The sequence below is a fragment of the Callithrix jacchus genome, chromosome 5, assembly GCF_049354715.1.
Source record: "Callithrix jacchus isolate 240 chromosome 5, calJac240_pri, whole genome shotgun sequence".
NCBI lineage: Eukaryota > Metazoa > Chordata > Mammalia > Primates > Cebidae > Callithrix > Callithrix jacchus.
In genome coordinates this window covers 87401932-87422041 of record NC_133506.1, presented here as the reverse complement: position 1 = coordinate 87422041, position 20110 = coordinate 87401932, and the positions used below count along the sequence as shown (strand labels likewise).

The 20110-nt window shown below is 36.3% G+C and overlaps 1 protein-coding gene across 18 annotated transcripts in view; it reads right to left on the bottom strand.

Annotated features, from left to right (window-relative positions):
- Positions 1–20110, bottom strand: part of EFCAB3 (EF-hand calcium binding domain 3) — a 466563-nt gene that overhangs the window by 248188 nt on the left and 198265 nt on the right. For 16 of the 18 annotated variants that reach the window (XM_035300329.3, XM_035300331.3, XM_078373418.1 and 13 more), the window contains 2 exons: positions 13299–13400; positions 6441–6494 (listed from right to left, as the gene is read on the bottom strand). In XM_035300329.3, coding sequence (XP_035156220.3) covers positions 6441–6494; positions 13299–13400 — 156 coding nt within the window. Of the gene's footprint in view, positions 1–6440; positions 6495–7581; positions 7785–13298; positions 13401–20110 lie in introns of those variants that run through there. The other 2 variants (XM_078373432.1, XM_078373433.1) reach the window with 1 other exon arrangement.

Here is a 20110-nt window from a genome sequence, read left to right as displayed (position 1 = left end):
CAAAACAGGATGGAGAATGAGTTTGACGAATTGACAGAAGCACGCTTCAGAAGGTGGGTAATAACAAACTTCTCTGAGCTAAAGGAGCATCTTCTAACCCAATGCAAAGAAACTAAACCTTGAAAAAAGGTTAGACAAAATGCTAACTAGAATAATCAGCTTAGAGAAGAATATAAACAACTTAATGGAATGGAAAAATACAGCATGAGAACTTCGTGAAGCATACACAAGTTTCAATAGCCGAATCGATCAAGCAGAAGAAAGGATATCAGAGATTGAAGATCAACTAAATGAAATAAAACGAGAAGGCAAGATTAGAGAAAAGAGAGTGAAAATAAATAAACAAAGCCTCCAAGAAATATGGGATTATGTGAAAAGACCTAACCTATGTTCAATCGGTGTACTTGAATGTGATGGGGAGAATGAATCCAAGCTGGAAAACACTCTTCGGGATATTATCCAGGAGAACTTTCCCAACCTAGCAAGGCAGGCTAACATTCAAATCCAGGAAATACACAGAACACCACAAAGATATTCCTCAAGAAAAGCAACCCCAAGGCACATAATTGTCAGATTCACCAAGGTTGAAATGAAGGAAAAAATGCTAAGGGCAGCCAGAGAGAAAGATTGGGTCATCCACAAAGGGAAGCCCATCAGACTCACAGCAGATCTCTCAGCAGAAACCCTACAAGCCAGAAGACAGTAGGGGCCACTATTCAACATCCTAAAAGAAAAGAATTTTCAACCCAGAATTTCATATCCAGTCAAACTAAGCTTCATAAGTGTAGGAGAAATAAAATCCTTTATGGATAAGCAATTGCTGAAAGATTTCATCACCACCAGACCTGCCTTACAAGAGCTTCTGAAGGAAACACTAAATATGCAAAGGAACAACCAATACCAGCCACTGCAAAAACAAACCAAATGGTAAAGGCCAATGACACAATGAAGAAACTGCATCAACTAACAGGCAAAAAACCCAGCCAGTAACAAAATGGCAGGATCAAACTCACATATAACAATATTAACATTACATGTAAATGGCCTAAATGCCCCAATCAAAAAACACAGACTGGCAAGCTGGATAAAAAGTCAAGACCCATTGGTGTGCTATATTCAAGAGACCCAACCCACATGCAAAAACACACATAGACTCAAAATAAAGATATGGAAGAAGAATTACCAAGCAAATGGAGAGCAAAAAAAAAGCAGGGGTTGCAATCCTAGTCTCTGATAAGATGGACTTTAAACCAACAAAGATCAAAAGAGACAAAAAAGGGCATTATATAATGGTAAAAGGATCAATGCAACAAGAAGAGCTAACTATTTCAAATATATATGCACCCAATACAGGAGTACCCAGATACAAAAAGCAAGTTATTAATGACCTACAAAGAGACTTACACTTCTGTACAATAATAGTGGGAGATTTTAACATTCCACTGTCAATATTAGACAGATCAATGAGACAGAAAATCAACAAGGACATCCAGAACTTGAATTCAGATCTGGACCAAGTGGGCCTAAAAGACATCTACAGAACTCTCCACCCCAAATCCACAGAATATACATTATTCTCAGCAACCAATCACACTCTAAAATTGACCACATAATTGGAAGTAAATCACTCCTCAGCAAATCACTCCAGAAATCATAACAAACAGTTTCTCAGACCACAGTGCAATCAAATTAGAACTCAAGAATGAGAAACTCACCCAAAACCACACAACTACATGGAAACTGAACAATTTGCTCCTGAATGATGACTGGATAGACAATGAAATGAAGGCAGAAATAAAGATGTTCTTCAAACCAATGAGAATGAAAACACAATGTACCAGAATCTCTGGGACACATTTAAAGCAGTTTCTAGAGGGAAATTTATAGCAATGAATGACCACATGAAAAATGAGGAGAAATGAGGAAAGATCTAAAATCAAAACCCTGTCACCAAAATTGAAAGAGCTAGAGGAGCAAGATCAAAGAAATTCAAAAGCTAGCAGAAGACAAGAAATAATTAAGATCAGAGCAGAACTGAAGAGATAGAGGCACAAAGAAACCCTTCAAAAAATAAATAAATCCAGGAGCTGGTTTTTTGAAAAGATCAACAAAAGAGACTGATAGCCAGACTAATAAAAAAGAAAAGAGAGAAAAATCAAATAGATGTAATAAAAAATGATAAAGGGAATATCACCACCAAATCCACAGAAATACAAACTACCATCAGAGATTACTAAAAACAACTCTATGCACATAAACCAGTAAACCTGAAAGAAATGAATAAATTCCTGGACACTTGCACCCTCCCAAGCCTAAACCAAGAAGAAGCTGAATCCTGAATAGATCAATAACAAGGTTTGAAGTAAAGGCAGCAATTAATAGCCTACCAACCAAAAAAAGGCCAGGTCCAGATGGGTTTACAGCCGAATTCTACTAGATGTACAAAGAGGAGCTGGTACCATTCCTTCTGAAACTATTCCAAACAACACAAAAAGAGGGAATCCTCCCTAACTCATCTTTTGAGACCAACATCATCCCGATACCAAAACCTGGCAGAGACACAACTAAAAAAGAAAACTTCAAGCCAATATCCATGATGAACACTGATGCAATAATCTTCAATAAAATACTGGCAAACCGAATAAAACAGCACATCAAAAAGCTTATCCATCACGATCAGGTAGGCTTCATCCCAGGGATGCAAGGCTAGTTCTACATATGCAAATCTATAAATTTAATCCATCACATAAACAGAACCAAAGACAAAAACCACATGATCATATCAACAGATGCAGAGAAGGCCTTTGACAAAATTGAACAGTTCTTTATGCTAAAAATTCTCAATAAACTAGGTATCAATGGAACGTATCTCAAAATAATAAAAGCTATTTACAAACCCACAGCTAATATCATACTGAATGGGCAAAAACTGGAAGCATTCTCTTTGAAATCTGGCACTAGACAAGGATGCTCTCTCTCACCACTCCTATTCAATATAGTATTAGTAGTTCTAGCCAGAGCAGTCAGGCAAGAAAAAGAAATAAAGTGTATTCAGTTAGGAAAGGAGGAAGTCAAATTGTCTCTATTTGCAGATGATATGATTGTATATTTAGAAGACCCCATTGTCTCAGCCCAAAATCTCCTGAAACTGATAAGCAACTACAGCAAAGTCTCAGGATATAAAATCAATGTGCAAAAATCACAAGCATTCCTATACACCAATGACAAACAGAGAGCCGAACCATGAGTGAACTCCCATTCACAATTGCTACAAAGAGAATAAAATACCTAGGAACTCAACTAACAAGGGATGTGAAGGACCTCTTCAAGGAGAACTACAAACCACTGCTCAACGAAATAAGAGAGGACACAAACAGATGGAAAAACATTCCATGCTCATGGTTAGGAAGAATCAAGATTGTGAAAATGGCCATACTGGCCAATGTAATTTATTGATTCAATGCTATCCCCATCAAGCTACCATTGACCTTCTTCACAGAATTGGAAAAAAAACACGTTAAACTTCATATGGAACCAAAAGAGAGCCCACGTAGCCAAGAGAATCCTAAGCAAAAAGAACAAAGCTGGAGGCATCATGCTACCTAATTACAAACTATACTACAAGGCAACAGTAATCAGAACAGCATGGAACTGGTACCAAAACAGAGACATAGAACAATGGAACAGAATGGAGGCCTCAGAAGTAATGCCACACAACTACAACCAACTGATCTTTGACAAACCTGAGAAAAACAAGCAATGGAGAATGGATTCCCTGTTTAATAAATAGTGTTGGGAAAACTGGCTAGCCATGTGCAGAAAGCTGAAACTGGATCCCTTCCTTACACTTTACACTAAAATTAACTCTAGATATATTAAAAATTTAATCATAAGACCTAACATCATAAAAACCCTAGAAGAAAGCCTAGGCAAAACCATTCAGGACATAGGCATAGACAAGGACTTCATGACTAAAACACCAAAAGCAAAGGGAACAAAAGCCAAAATAGACAAATGGGATCTAATTAATCTTAAGAGTTTCTATACAGCAAAAGAAACAATCTTCAGAGTGAACCGGCAACCAACAGAATGGGAAAAATTTTTGCAATCTACCCATCTAACAAAGGGCTAATATCCAGAATCTACAAAGAACTACAGCAGATGTACAAGAAAAAAGCAAACAAACCCTCAAAAGTGGGCGAAGGATATGAACAGACCTTTTCAAAAGAAGGCATTTAGAGGGCAACAAACATATAAAAAAATTCTCATTATCACTTTTCATTAGATAAATGCAAATCAAAACCACATTGAGATACCATCTGATGCCAGTCAGAATGGCGATCATTAAAAAATCTAGAGACAACAGATGCTGGAGAGGATGTGGAGAAAGAGGAACACTTTTACACTATTGGTGGGAGTGTAAATTAATTCAACCATTGTGGAAGACTGTGTGGCGATTCCTCAAGGATCTAGAAATAGAAATTCCATTTGACTCAGCATCCCATTACTGGGTATACACCAAAAGGATTATAAATTGTTCTATTACAAAGACACATGCATACATATGTTCATTACGGCATTGCTTAAAATAGCAAAATACTCATTATTGATAGACTGGACAAAGAAAATATGGTACATATATATACCATGGAGTACTATGCAGCCATAAAAAAGCCATGAGTTCATATCCTTTGTAGGGACATGGATGAATCTGGAAACCATCATTCTCAGCAAGCTGACACAAGAACAGAAAACCAAACACCACATGTTCTCACTCATAGGCAGGTGTTGAACAATGATAACACATGGGCACAGGGAGGGGAATGTCACATACTGGGGTCTATGGGGGGTTGGGGAGCTAGCGGAGGGACAGCAATGGGTGGGGAAGTTGGGGATGGGTAACATTGGGTTAGAAATGCCTGATGTAGGTGACAGGGAGAGGCAGAAAGCAAACCACCATGGCATGTATGTATGTATGCAACAATACTGCAAGATCTGCACATGTATCCCAGAACTTAAAGTATAATAAGAAAAAAGTCAATAAATTAGAAAACTGAAAAATGGCAATGATGTATATATATCCAAGAGATGGGTCTTAAAAAATAAATATTATAGGAGATAAATGCCAGCTAACTATGCAAGAAAAAGGGAGAAGACACAAATATATAAAATTAAAAACAAGAAAGAAAATAACCACAGTGGCAGTTGGAATTAGATGAATCCTAGGAGCCTGGTTTCCAAAATCCTATGCAAACATATCTGAAATATTTAGAAGTGGATAGTTTTCTAGGAGAATAAAATTTACTGAAACAGATTCCAGAACAGGGAGAAAAATTTGAAAGACCAATTAACATAGAAGAAATAAAGTTGTCAAAGATCTAAATTTCTAAAATGGACTCTATCCAGGCAATTTCATAGGGGATAAATTTAATGCCATTTAAATTGCTCCAGAGGCTAAGTGAAGAAGGAAAGCTTCTAAATTTATTCTATGAAGTAGTACACAAAAAGCACAGAAGACAATCTGCAGTACAATATTGGTGTAAAAATTGAAATAAATTATTAGTAAAGACAATCTAGTAGTTAAGTAAAGGAAGTCATTTCAAGAATGTGAGGGTGTTTCTACATTAGAAAATATATTGTTGGTATAGTTCATCTTTGTAACAGATCTAAGATGAATCTTATAAGCATCTCTAAAAGTTTTAGAAAAGCAATGAAAAAATTAAAAGTAAGCCAGTCACCATAGACCATATATTGTCTGATTCTATCCATAAGAAATATCCAGAACAGGTAGATTAAAAGTAGATTAACGGTTGCCTAGGGCAGGAGGTAGGATCGAAAGTGAGGAAAGTAATGGGTCTAGAGTTTCCTTTTGGGGTGATAAAAACATTCTGAATGTAGATTGTGGTGATGGTTGCATGACTCTGAATATTCTAAAATTGTATACTTTAAATGGGTTGATTGCACGGTACATAAATTATATCTCAATAAAGCTGTTTAAAAGTAAAAAAAAAAGCCAGAGTAAGTTACATTATTTAGAAAAAATATATAAATAGATCATAGAAGTTGTTGAATGTTAGAGTAGTACAGTGATTCTTTGTCCATAAAACAAATTCAGTATCAGTGGATACAAATTATCAATCAATAAAATATGATTAGCATTTTTTAGTCATGAAATAATATAAACACTAAAAATCAAAACCAAGAATTTCAATGCAAAATATAAAAGAGAATTAAAAGAAATGTACCAAAATATAGACACAGGTAATCTGTCTTTGGTTGTAAACTAGGGGTGATTTTTTTGCCCTCTTTATGCTTCCTTGGTTTTCTACAAGTTTTGGGTATTATGAACATGTTTTTGTAACCAAGTACAAACATTTAATAGCTTTATTAAAGTACTATTGTGAAGGTTAAAGATTTTAGTTTTATGTCTTATTACTCACCTTTTAGAGTCTTTATGGTATCCATCAGTTTAAGTTGACTTATCTTCCCATCAGCTGTAAGAAAAGATAGGAGGTTTTAAACAAAAGCAATAATAATATGGGAAGTCAAACAAAAGGCACTACAACACAAAATTATAAACATTAGTATAAAGAGAAAATCTTTTAAAACTTATTTGTTAATTGACAAAAATTATATATATTTATGGTGTGTAACATGTTTAATATAAGCATACATTGTGGAATGGCTAAATCAAACTAACTTATGCACTGCTTCACATTCTTGTCATTTTTTGGAGTGTGAACACAAAGTCTACTCTTTTAGCAATTTTCAAGCATATAATACATGGTTATTAACTATAGTCACCATGATTGACAATAGATGTCTTCAACTGATTCCTCGTGTCTAACTGAAATCTTGCATCTTTGGAACGATCACCCCCCACACCATTTTCTGCACCCACCAGCCTCTGATAATCACTGTTTTACTCTGTTTGTATGAGTTCAACTCTTTAAAATTCCACATATAAGTGCAATCAAGTAGTAGTTATCTTTCTGTGACTAGCTTATTTCATTAATATAAATGTCCTCCAGGATCATCTACATTATAGCAAATGGCAGAATTTCCTTCTTTTAAAAGGCTGAATAACATTCCACTATGCACATATATGTTATATCGAACCGAGCACAGAAAGTCAACACCAGAACAAAGGTATGCCAAATTGCAGGGTTTATTGCCGGCGACCACAGAGGACTCATGTCTCTCCAACCTGTGGCCCCGTAAAAGAGGGTGACAAGACTTTTTATACCCATAAAATCACCTTGGGGGTGAGGGGAGAGGATGGGGTGAGGGGCTTTAGACATTCCGAGGGCCAGTGGATTCAAATCACCTTCTGGGCAGGGATGAGGGTGAGGGGGTTCCGGACATTTCAAGGGCCAGGGGACTATTTGACATTCTGATTGTCATTCAAGGGGTTCACAGATGCTAAAATTAGCATTCGTTTACACATCGTCTGGGTAGGGGTGGGATCCATAGATTTTTATTTACTTGGCACCAGGATGGAATTATCTGGGGGTGCTTACTCTGGTAAACAAAGGCCAGCAATTCTGGCAGTTACAGATAATAGAAGATATGCAGCTTTACCTCACTTTGCATCCTGCAAATAATCCAGCAGTTTACAGAAGCCAAGGTTAGCAATCACTGAGGAGAATGGAAACAGTTTTTTCTCTTTATAAAATGGCATTGTACCAGTTCTAACTCTAGGCTAGCTATATCACATATGTAACATTATTCATTTGTTGATGAACACTCAGGTCGATTCCATATCTTAACTGTTGTGAATAATAATGCAATGGACATGGGAATGTTGATACCTCTTTGACATGATTATATATATATATCACATATATATAAATCATGTATATAATATATATCACATATATATAAATCATATATATTGTATTATATATTATATAATATATAATAAATCATGATATAATATATTAAAAAATAATTATTATATTATATATATAATATATAATATATAATATAATATATAATATATAATGAGTCATTATTATATTTATATATTATATAATATATATATTATGTTATTATATATGTTTTTATTATATTTTATAATATAATAAATATATATTTTTATATTTTATATATTTTATATTTTATATATAATAAATATTATATAATATATTATATTTTATATTATATATATAAATCATATATAATATAAATATGATTTATATATTATAATATATGATTTATATATTATATAATATATATGATTTATATATGTGATATATATGATTTATATATTATAATATATATGATTTATATATGTGATATATAATATATATTATATATATATTATATATATCATATATATATATAATATATATATCCAGTAGCAGAATTTTTAGATTATATAGTAGTCCTATTTTTAATTTTTTGAGCCATCTCCATACTGTTTGCCTTAATGACTATACTAATTTACATTCCCACCAACAGAGTGGGAATTAACCCAATCCAACAAAGAAAAAGAATAAAAAATAAGAAAATATGAACAAAGCCTCCAAGAAGTCTGGGATTATGTTAAACAGCCAAATGAAAGAATAATCGGTGTACCTACCTGAGGAAGAAGAGAATATTAAAAGCCTGGAAAACATATGTGGGGGAATAATCAAGGAAAATTTCCCCAGCCTTGTGAGAGACCTAGACAGCCAAATACAAGAAGCACAAAGAACACCTGGGAAAATCATCGCAAAAAGATCTTTGCCTAGGCACAGTGTCATCAGGTTGTCCAAAGTTAAGTCAAAGGAAAGACCCTTAAGAGCTGTGAGACCTAAGCACAAGGTAACCAATAAAAGAAAACCTGCCAGATTAATAGCAGGTATCTCAGCAGAAACCCTACAAACTAGAAAGGACCTATCTTCGGCCTCCTCAAACAAAACAATTATCAGCCAAGAATTCTGAATCCAGTGAAACTAAGTATCATATATGAAGGAAAGATACAGTCATTTTCAGACAAACAAATGCTGAGAGAATTTGCCATTACCAAACCATCACTACAGGAAATGCTAAAAGGAGCTCTAAATCTTAAAATAAATCATGAAAAAAAGTCATCAAAACAGAATCTCCTTAAAACATAAATCACATAGGACCTACAAAACAAAAATACAAGTTAAAAAGCAAAAACAAAAAAGCCCAAAGTACACAAGCAACAAGAAGCATGATGAAAGCAACGGTACCTCACATTTCAATATTAACATTGAATGTAAATGGCCTGAATGCTCCACTTAAAAGATACGGAACCACAGGATGGATAAGAACTCACCAACAAAGTATCTGCTGCCTTCAAAGGATTGACTAACACATAATGACTCACATAAACTTAAAAGGGGCGGAAAAAGACATTCATGCAAATGGACACCAAAAATGAGCAGGGGGTAGCTATTTTTATCTCAGACAAAACAAACCTTATAGCAACAGTGGTTAAAAGAGACAAAGAGTGACAGTATACAATGGTAAAAAGCCTTGTTCAACAGGAAAATATCACAATCCTAATATGCACCTAGCAGTGGCGCTCCTAAATTTATAAAACAATTACTAATAGACCTAAGAAATGAGATAGACAGCAACACAATAATAGTGGGGGACTTCAATACTACACTGACAGCACTAGACAGGTCATCAAGACAGAAAGTCAACAAAGAAACAATAAATTTACTCTATACCTTGAAACAAATGGACTTAACAGATATATACAGAACACTTCATCCAACAACCACAGAATACAACAGCACATGGAATTTTCTCCAAGATAGGCCATATGATAGGCCATAAAATGAGCCTCAATAAATTTAAGAAAATTGAAATATTAAGCACTCTCTCAGAGCACAGTGGAATAAAACTGAAAATCAACTCCAAAAGGGACCTTCAAAACCATGAAAATATATGGAAATTAAATAACCTGCTCCTGAATAAGCATGGTGTCAAAAACAAAATCAAGATGGAAATTAAAAATTCCTTTGAATTGAATGACAATAATGACCCAACCTATCCTAACCTCTGAAATACAGCAAAGGCAGTGCTAAGAGGAAACTCATAGTTCTAAACTGTCAGATTTCCATATGTAAGCCTGGAGCCTGAAAATCTGAAGTCCTGCTTGCCTCAGCTGATCATCTCCTACCCCCTGCCTGCATTCGCCATTGTCCCTGATAGCCCAGCAGAGCTTCCCTAACAAGCCTTTCACCCAACCCTGCCACCTTAACTGTTCTTATAATGTGAATACTTCTCACCCAACCCTGCCACCTTAACTGTTCTTATGATAATGTGAATACCTCTCACCCAACCCTGCCATCTTAACTGTTCTTATGATAATGTGAATAACTTTGCCTCACCCCCACCTACCACTGTAACTGAACTTGTGGTCATGTATGCTCCTTGCCCCTACCCCCCACCACTGTAACTGATCTTACTGTGCAATACCCCGCCCCCCAAAACACTACCCCAACCTATAAAGCCAATTCCCACCTTACCCCCTTTGCCTGTCCTTTCTCGAATTAGTCCTGCTTGCACCCAAGCCAGAAATAAAACGGCCTTGTTGCCCACACAAAGCCTGTTTGGAAGATCTCTTTATTAAATGCATTTAATATTTGGTACTATTGGACTCGAATAACATAAATGCCTACATCAAAAAGACTGAAAGAGCACAAACTGACATTTAAGGTCACACCTAAAAGAACTAGAGAAGCAAGAACAAACAAACCCAGCAGAAGCAAGGAAATAACCAAGCTCAGACTGGAACTAAATGAAATTGAAACAAAAAAAATTACAAAAGGAAAATGAAATAAAATCTGGTTCTTTGAAAAGATAAATAAAATTTATAGACCATTGGCAAGATTAACCAAGAAAAGGAGAGAGAATATCCAAATAACCTCACAAAGAAATGAAACAGGAGATATTACTACTGACAGCACTGAAATATAAAAGATCATTCAAGGCTCCTATGAACACCTTTACACCCATAAATTAGAAAACCTAGAAGAGATGGATAAATTCCTGAAAAAATATGACCCTCCTAGCTTAAATCAGGAAGACTTAAATACCTTGAATGGACCAATAATGAGCTGCAAGATCGAAATGGTAATTAAATATTACCAACAAAAGAAGTCTAGGACCAGATGGATTCATAGCAGTATTTTATCAGACACTCAAAGAAGAATTGGTACCAATACTTTTGACATTATTCCACAAGACAGAGAAAGAAGGAACCTTCCCTAATTCTTTCTATGAAGCCAGTATCACACTAATACCAAAACCAGGAAAGAATATAACCAAAAAAGAAAACTATAAGACCAATATCCTTGATCAACATAGATGCTAAAATCCTTAACAAAATACTAGCCAACTGAATCCAATAACATATCGAAAAATAATCCACCATGATCAAGTGAGTTTCATACCAGGGATGCAGGGATAGTTTAACATACACAAGTCAATAAATGTAATACACCACATAAACAATGTTTTAATACAAAATTCACATAATTATCTGTAGTGTGTGTGTGTGAATATGTTTCTATGTTTGAATTTTTTCAACAAGCTGCCCAGTTCATTTTGATCACTGACTTGGAAGTGTATGGTAGGAGAGAGAAAGAAATGAGGTGGACATATAGTTAAGAGATCAATAAGGGTTTTCCTTGTTTGTTATTTTTTTGAGCAAAAATGTATGAAATTTATCCTGAAGGCTCTAAAAAGTTTAAAGGACAAAACATGATGTCACTCTCAAAGAAGAAAATCTTCAATGGCTCAAACAAGTAAAATAATATTTATTTTAGATATTAAACACATTCATTTATTCTTGGAATAATGGTTCTTTATCTTACTATTATCTGTAGGATAAAGTTACTGTATGATACTGCCTTGCCCACTTTTGTAGCAGCAGCTCTTTTTTTCTTTAATCACCTCATCAGATTTAACTACTTCCAGTAACCTGAAAGTAACCATTATTTCCTTCCTTCTACTTTCCCCCTCCCATCATTCCACAAGTATTTATTGTCTACTTACTCTCAATAATTGTGGCACTTTTAACATTTTACTTTCCAATTGTCTTTGTATATTTTCCACTCCCCACAAATGAACTATACAATTCCTTGATGGCATGAACAGGCCTGATTCATCAGGGTCCTCAATAAGTATTTGTTAAATGAATAAATGAGCAAATGAGCAAGCATTAGACCTATTTCTTTCTCATTAAACACTGATATAGCTAAGATATGTGGCCTCACCCAAATTTCATGTCAAATTGTAATCCCCAGTGCTGAAGGTAGGACCTGGTGGGATGTGATTGAATCATGGGGGTAGATTCTCATGCATGGTTTACCACCATCCCCTTCATGCTGTTCTTGTGATAGTGAATGTTCTCAGGAGATCTGGTTGTTTAAAAGTGTGTAGCACCTTCCCACCCCCTTGATCCTGCTTTGGCCATGTGACATGCCTGCTTCCCCTTCACCTTCTGCCATGATTTTAAGTTTCCTGAGGCCTCCGCAGGAGTCGAGCAGATCATGCTTCCTGTACACCCTATGGAAGTGTAAACCAATTAGCCTTTTTTTTTTTAATAAATCACCCGGTCTCAGGTATTTCTTTATAAAAATGCAAGAATGGACTAATACAAAAACTAGTGTGTAGCTGTAATCATCCACCACTCTATTGGAGCAGCAATTCATTAACTTTTTTCACATCTATATTCTGACATTGATGATTCAATATATAGGAAGAAAATATTTATTTTAGACATTATGTATATTCATTTATTCTTGGATTATATTGTGAAGTAAACATAGTCTCTACTACATAGTAAACATTGTGTAAATGAAAGCCACCTTTATTACTACGACAGTTTAACCTAAATAAATTAGAATTTCATGACACTGTCTTAGGCTGTTCTTAATAACCTGTAAAATGGAACTTAAACTTATTTTTCTTTTTTCATTCTTCATCTTTGCCTCCCTTACCTATATTCCCCAAATTTCTTCTTTGGTCTGCCTATATTTGGCTTTCCAATCACCTTAATGATGTTTCTGAGACTACATAGTTTAATCAGTGACATTTAGGGTCCCGATACTTTCTGTATAACAATGTTAATATTCATTTAAAATCTTAATGTCCATTTCAAAAAAAAATCATCATAGTAATAATAAATGCACATATACAAACATATCCCCTTCTTTAGTACTGGATATTTCTGTGTATGCATAGTAATTAAAAGTACAGTATCAGTATTTCTTATAATTAAACTCAAAACCCTCCTTGAAAGGCACCAAAATAATTGAAATACTCACCACTGGTTGGGAGACAATTTACTAGCTCTGTGTGTTCCTCATATGTAAGCTCAATCCCCATATCTTCCAGGAAATTGTCCAGGTTACAGATCTCAATTTTTTCTTTGAAGACACAGAAAAGTACATAACAAGAAATTGTGATCTTTCTAATGATTTTGGAGTATGAAAACACAGTGCTTTACTATCATTAAGAACAACAAACAGTGAGAGTTGTTCATTAGAATAATGAGAATTAAAATAAAAGTCATTCCCTTCATTATGCTTCAGTGTGTGATGATAAACGGCTGAAGACACAGTAAAAATTATTGGGCATTATATGATAACATAGACAATCAGTTCATATAAATTTTACTTGAAAGCAGTGGCTTAATTTGAGACTAAATTCATATATTCTTTCCATTGTTGACTATATTCACCTGATAACAATAAATATTTCACATGTTGATTTTTCCATAGATATTTAGGTTGTAACTAAGTTCGCATTAGCAGTATAAAACTTTTTTTCATTTCCAATATCTTCAAATTCTATATTTTTAGCAAAAACAAAAAACCAAAAAAGATTTCTGCCAAAATGTAGGTGAACATGTAAAAGTACAGGAGTTTTTCTTCCCATGAAAAATATTATCACAAGTAATCCCAAAGGCTGGCAATAAACACACACGTTTTTCTCCTTTTCTTGCCAAGACCCCTTTAAAACAATTGAAATTGATTAAAATAAGGGGAAAAGGTAATAAACTCATGATAAATTCAAAGGGACATGGTAGTGAACAAAACAGAAATTCTCTGTCTCAAGTCATTTATATACTACTTTGGGGAGACATACAACAAAGAAGTAAACAAGTAGATACAATTGATAAAACAGGGTGAAGGAAAGTAGTCTAGACTATACAAAGGACTAGGTAGATAGAAGTAAAGACGTGAAGGAAGCCAATTTGCCCAGAAAACAAACAAACGAACCAAAAACACCAGAAAAGTTCAATGCTCAGTTTTAGCAGATACTACGTTTAAAATTAAAAAGGCAGGAGGAAGGTAAAATTTGAAAATAAAGAGGTTAAATGAAGGTCTGCCTATGGAACATTTGTAAACAGCCAGTCTCAACCTCTCCTTCTCTAAAATCCCTGAGTCACAGAGAAACTGGCATTTACTCCCTCATCAAAATACTGGAGAACCCTCCAGCAACAGAATGAAAACTACAGCAGTCAAGGTGGATTTTCATGACTGAGAATAAAGCACAACGAATTCTGCCATTTAGAGGACCTCTGAGCTAACTGTTGCCTCTCCACCTGCTCTCTCTGCAGCAAAGCTTGGCAGACAACACATTTCTTTCATTTCATTCATACATAGGACTTTTATTTATGCTGGAGACCTAAAAGCTCAATTAATCCACAGATACAAAAACAAGACGGACTCATATTGGCTACCAGGTATGATCTATTCAGTCTCTCATTCTTAACTATATAAATAGATGATTAAGGAAATGAAAGATAATTTAAACCAACAAAGATCTCTAATATGCTAAAAGAGATTCTGGAAGATAGTATACTCATAATGCATGAATGTGGGACTATGTGAAATGAATAAAAAGGAAGCATCCTTAGAAGTTAAATATTATTAGTAAGAACTTAAAGATTCTGGAAAAAAATTAAAAATAAGGCTGCGAGACTTTTTTTTTTTTTTAAAAAAAGGTCTTCAGAGAAACACAAACAAGCTGAGAAAGCCCACAGAGTTCCAAGCAAAATGAAAATGATCCACAACTGGACCCATCATTGTAAAATCTCAGATCTCCAAGATAAGGAGAAAAGTCTTGCCTCAAAGAGAAAAGAAAGACAATCAGGCAGGGTGCAGTGGCTCATGTCTATAATCCCAGCACTTTGGGAGGCTGAGGCAGGCAGGTCACCTAAGTTCAGGAGTTTGAGATAAGCCTGGCCAACATAGTGAAACCCCATCTCTACTAAAAATACAAAAATTACCTGGGAGTGCTGGTGGGTGCCTATAATCCCAACTACTCGGGAGCCTGAGGCAGGAGAATTGCTTGACCCCGGGAGGTGGAGGTTGCAGTGGGCCAAGATCACGTCATTACCCGGGCTACTATTATATTCTTATAAATAATGATTCAAGTTTTTTTTTAATTCTGAAGGAAAATAATTTTGAACTTAGAATTATATTCTCAGATAAACTATCACTGTGGACAATATAATAGAATAGAATCCATTATATGGAATGAGTAAGAAGCTCTAAGATGTTACCAATGTGGCCAAGAGCTCATTAGATCCATCATTTGACAAGAAAAAAAGAAAAAGAAACTCCAGTAGAAATTCCAGGAGAAAAAGATATAGTCTACATATAAACAAAACAAAAATAAAATGTGGCATGACATTGACATATTAATATTGATAAAAAGGAAGAATCCAGGACATGAGGACATTCTCCTTTGGGTATTATAGATGTCATAACTCTAAAAGAAGTAACTATATTACTGGCCCACTAATAAACTCAGAAACTTTAGAAATATACATATACACATATCTGTAGATATATACATATAATTACATATACCTATATACATATCTGCAGATATATACATATAATTAAATGTACATATACACATATCTGCAGATATATACATATAATTATATATGTATATATGTAATTCAAAATTATATGTATACTTTTAAAAACTATATATGTATTATATATCTGTACATATATACATATAATTATATACTCTAAACAATGGAAGAGTAAAACCAACAGATTTCTGGAAATTGAAGTTAAAGAGGATTAAAGGCACTAATATTCTTTGATTCTATGGTAGAGAGTCAAGAGATACTGTCAAAAGGATATGGAAGAAGAAATAGAGGCTAGTGTTTATTATTTAAAGTTACTAATTCAATGAACAGAAGAAGCAAAACTGATCTTTTACATATAACAACTTGAGAAAGGGAAGGGATGTGGAAGCTACGTCAGGAGCAAAACCATCATCATCAGTAGCAGGGTGTCAATAGCTAACATATAGAACTGCAGATCTTACAGCATTGTCTGCAGACCATCTGGAATCACTAAGATCTTTTCAGGGAACTCACAAAGTCGAAACTATTTTCATAACAGTAATTAGACATTATTTGCCTTTTTCATTGTGTTGACACTTTTACTGACAATACAAAAACAAAAGTGGGTAAAATTGATGGCATTTGATCACAAACCAACGCAGATGCACCAAGCAATACTACTAGTCATTATATTTTTTACTGCCATGACTTTGTGCTAAAATAATAAATAAATTTTACTTAAAAATATCTTGATAGAGGACTCAAGATGGCGCTGTGAGAACAACCCAGGGTTGGAGCTCTTCTCGTTGAATCCGCAAACAGTGAGTCAGAGCGGCATTTCCAGACTGATCTTTGTTGCCCACAAAACGGGGAAACGCCCAAGTATAAAAAAGACACGGGATGCCAGCAGCCGGGGCGGCGGCGGCCGGCCCTACCCAGGAATCCCCACAGGGCGCGCTTGTCCGGGTGCCCTGTTGAACCGGCAACCTGAGACTTGAGAGGGCTGGACTTGAGACTGAATGAGACTTGGACAGTAGGCCAGCCCAGGGGATTGCAGGGATTGGGATACCCAGTGGGACGAACAAAACCGCGATTTCAAACTATCCCGAGCAGACAGTCCGAGACGCTCTGTGGGGGAGGGGCGTCCACCACTACCGAGGCAACCCGCCCCGAGATACACGCCCACTGCTGACGCAGCCAGCCGTTGCCGAGGCAACCCGCCCCAACTGAGATACACGCCCATTGCTGACGCAGCCAGCCGTTGCCGAGGCAACCCGTCCCTACTGAGATACACGCCCACTGCTGACGCAGCCTGCCGTTGCTGAGGCAACACGCTACAATGAAGAGACTCCGCCGCAGGGCGTGGCAGAGACCACAGCAGAGCCAGCAGGAACAGCGCGAATCACACAACAGCAGGGCGGAGCCTCGACAGCCAAACAGTGGCTAGTCTGCCTTCTAGCTGGGCAGGACACCTGATCGGACATCCAAAAATAAAGCCCAAACCCCTGAACACAGAGCATTTGAGAAAAAAAAAAAAAAGGGGGGGGGTTTTTTAATGAGCTCTGTTGCAGCAGAATAAAACATAGCAGCCTAACAGCCCTGAATGAACAACAGAGTGCACAGCTCAGCAATTAAACCCCTATAAAGTACAAACTGTCTCCTCAAGCAGCTCCCTGACCCCTCTATATCCAAAAGACTGACATTAGGCAGGCATCATCCTGGGACAAAGAGAGCAGAAAAAGAAACTGGTAGCATCCCTCGCTGTGCCACAGCTACTAGAGGTGCACCCCAGACAAGCAGGGTCTGGAGCGGACCTCAGCAGTCGTACAGCGAAGGGGCTAGACTGGTAGAAGGAAAACCAAGCAACAGAAATACTTCATCATCAACATTCTGGGTGTCCACTCAGAGACCCAAACGAAAAGTCAGCAACTACGCAGATGACCAGCGGACAAATCCACAAAGATGGAAAGAAACCAGCGCAAAAAGGAGGAAAACACCCGAAACCAGACCACCTCGCCTCCTAGAAAGGACCAAAACTCCTCACCAGCTAGGGAGCAGAGCTGGACGGAGAATGACTGTGACGAAATGACGGAATTAGACTTCAGAAGATGGATAATGAGAAACTTTTGTGAGCTAAAAGATCATGTATTAAATCAATGCAAAGAAACTAAGAACCTTGAAAAAAGATTTGAAAAAAGATTCGAGGAAATGATAACAAGAATGGATACCTTAGAGAGGAATATGAATGAATTAAAGGAGCTGAAAAACACAATACGAGAACTTCGCGAAGCAAACACAAGTTTCAATAGCCAAATTGACCAAGCAGAAGAAAGAATATCTGAAGTCGAAGACCAACTCAATGAAATAAAACGAGAAACCAAGATCAGAGAAAAAAGAGCAAAAAGGAATGAACAAAGTCTCCAAGAAATGTGGGACTATGTGAAAAGACCTAACCTACGTTTGATAGGTGTACCAGAAGGGGACGAAGAGAATAAATCCAAGCTGGAAAATACTCTTCAGGACATCATCCAGGAAAATTTCCCCCACCTAGCAAGACAAGCCAACACTCAATTGCAGGAAATACAGAGAACACCACAAAGATATTCCGCAAGAAGAGCAACCCCAAGGCACATAATCGTCAGATTCAACAGGGTTGAAATAAAGGAGAGAATACTAAGGGCAGCCAGAGAGAAAGGTCGGGTCACCCACAAAGGGAAGCCCATCAGACTCACAGCAGATCTCTCAGCAGAAACACTACAAGCCAGAAGAGAGAGGGGGCCAATATTCAACATTCTTAAAGAAAAGAACTTTCAACCCAGAATTTCATATCCAGCCAAACTGAGCTTCAGAAGTGAAGGAAGAATAAAATCCTTTGCGAACAAGCAAGTACTCAGAGATTTTGTCACCACCAGGCCTGCTTTACAAGAGCTCCTAAAAGAGGCACTACACATAGAAAGGATCAATCAGTACCAGCCATTCCAAAATCACACTGAATGCTAAAGAGCTTCAACATAATGAAGAATCTACAACAACTAACAGGCAAAACAGCCACTTAGCATCAAAATGGCAGTATCAAATTCACACATAACAATATTAACCCTAAATGTAAATGGACTAAATGCACCAATCAAAAGACACAGACTGGCAAATTGGATAAAAATCCAAAACCCATCAGTGTGCTGTATCCAGGAAACCCATCTCACATGCAAGGATACACAAAGGCTCAAAATAAAGGGATGGAGGAAGATTTACCAAGCTAATGGAAAGCAAAAAAAAGCAGGAGTTGCAATTCTCATCTCTGATAAAATAGACTTTAAAGCAACAAAGATCAAAAGAGACAAAGAAGGACATTACATAATGGTAAAAGGATTGATACAACAAGAAGAGCTAACGATCCTAAACATATATGGACCCAACACAGGAGCACCCAGATACACAAGGCAAGTTCTTAATGACTTAGAAAAGGACTTAGACTCCCACACAATAATAGTGGGAGACTTTAACACTCCACTGTCAATACTAGACAGATCAACCAGACAGAAAATCAACAAGGATATCCAGGGCTTGAACTCAGACCTGGAGCAAGCAAACCTGGTGGACATTTACAGAACTCTCCACCCCAAATCCACAGAATATACATTCTTCTCAGCACCACATCACACCTACTCTAAAATTGACTACATAATTGGAAGTAAAGCACTGCTCAACAAATGCAAAACAACTGAAATCATAACAAACAGCCTCTCAGACCATAGTGCAATCAAGTTAGAACTCAGAATTCAGAAACCGACCCAGAACCGCACAGCTTCATGGAAACTGAAACACTGGCTCTTGAATGTTGACTGGGTAAACAACGAAATGAAGGCAGAAATAAAGAAGTTCTTCGAAACCAATGAGAACGAAGACACAACGTGCCAGAACCTCTGGGACACATTTAAAGCAGTCTCTAGAGGAAAGTATATAGCAATAAGTGCCCATATGAGGAGAATGGAGAGATCCAAAATTGATACCCTATTGTCAAAATTGAAAGAGCTAGAGGAGCAAGATCAAAAAAACTCAAAACCCAGCAGAAGACAAGAAATTACTAAGATCAGAGCTGAGCTGAAGGAGATTGAGACACGAAAAACCCTTCAAAAAATCAATAAATCCAAGAGCTGGTTTTTTGAAAAGATCAACAAAATAGACAGACCACTAGCCAGATTGATTAAAAATAAAAGAGAGAACAACCAAATAGATGCAATAAAAAATGATAAAGGGGAAATC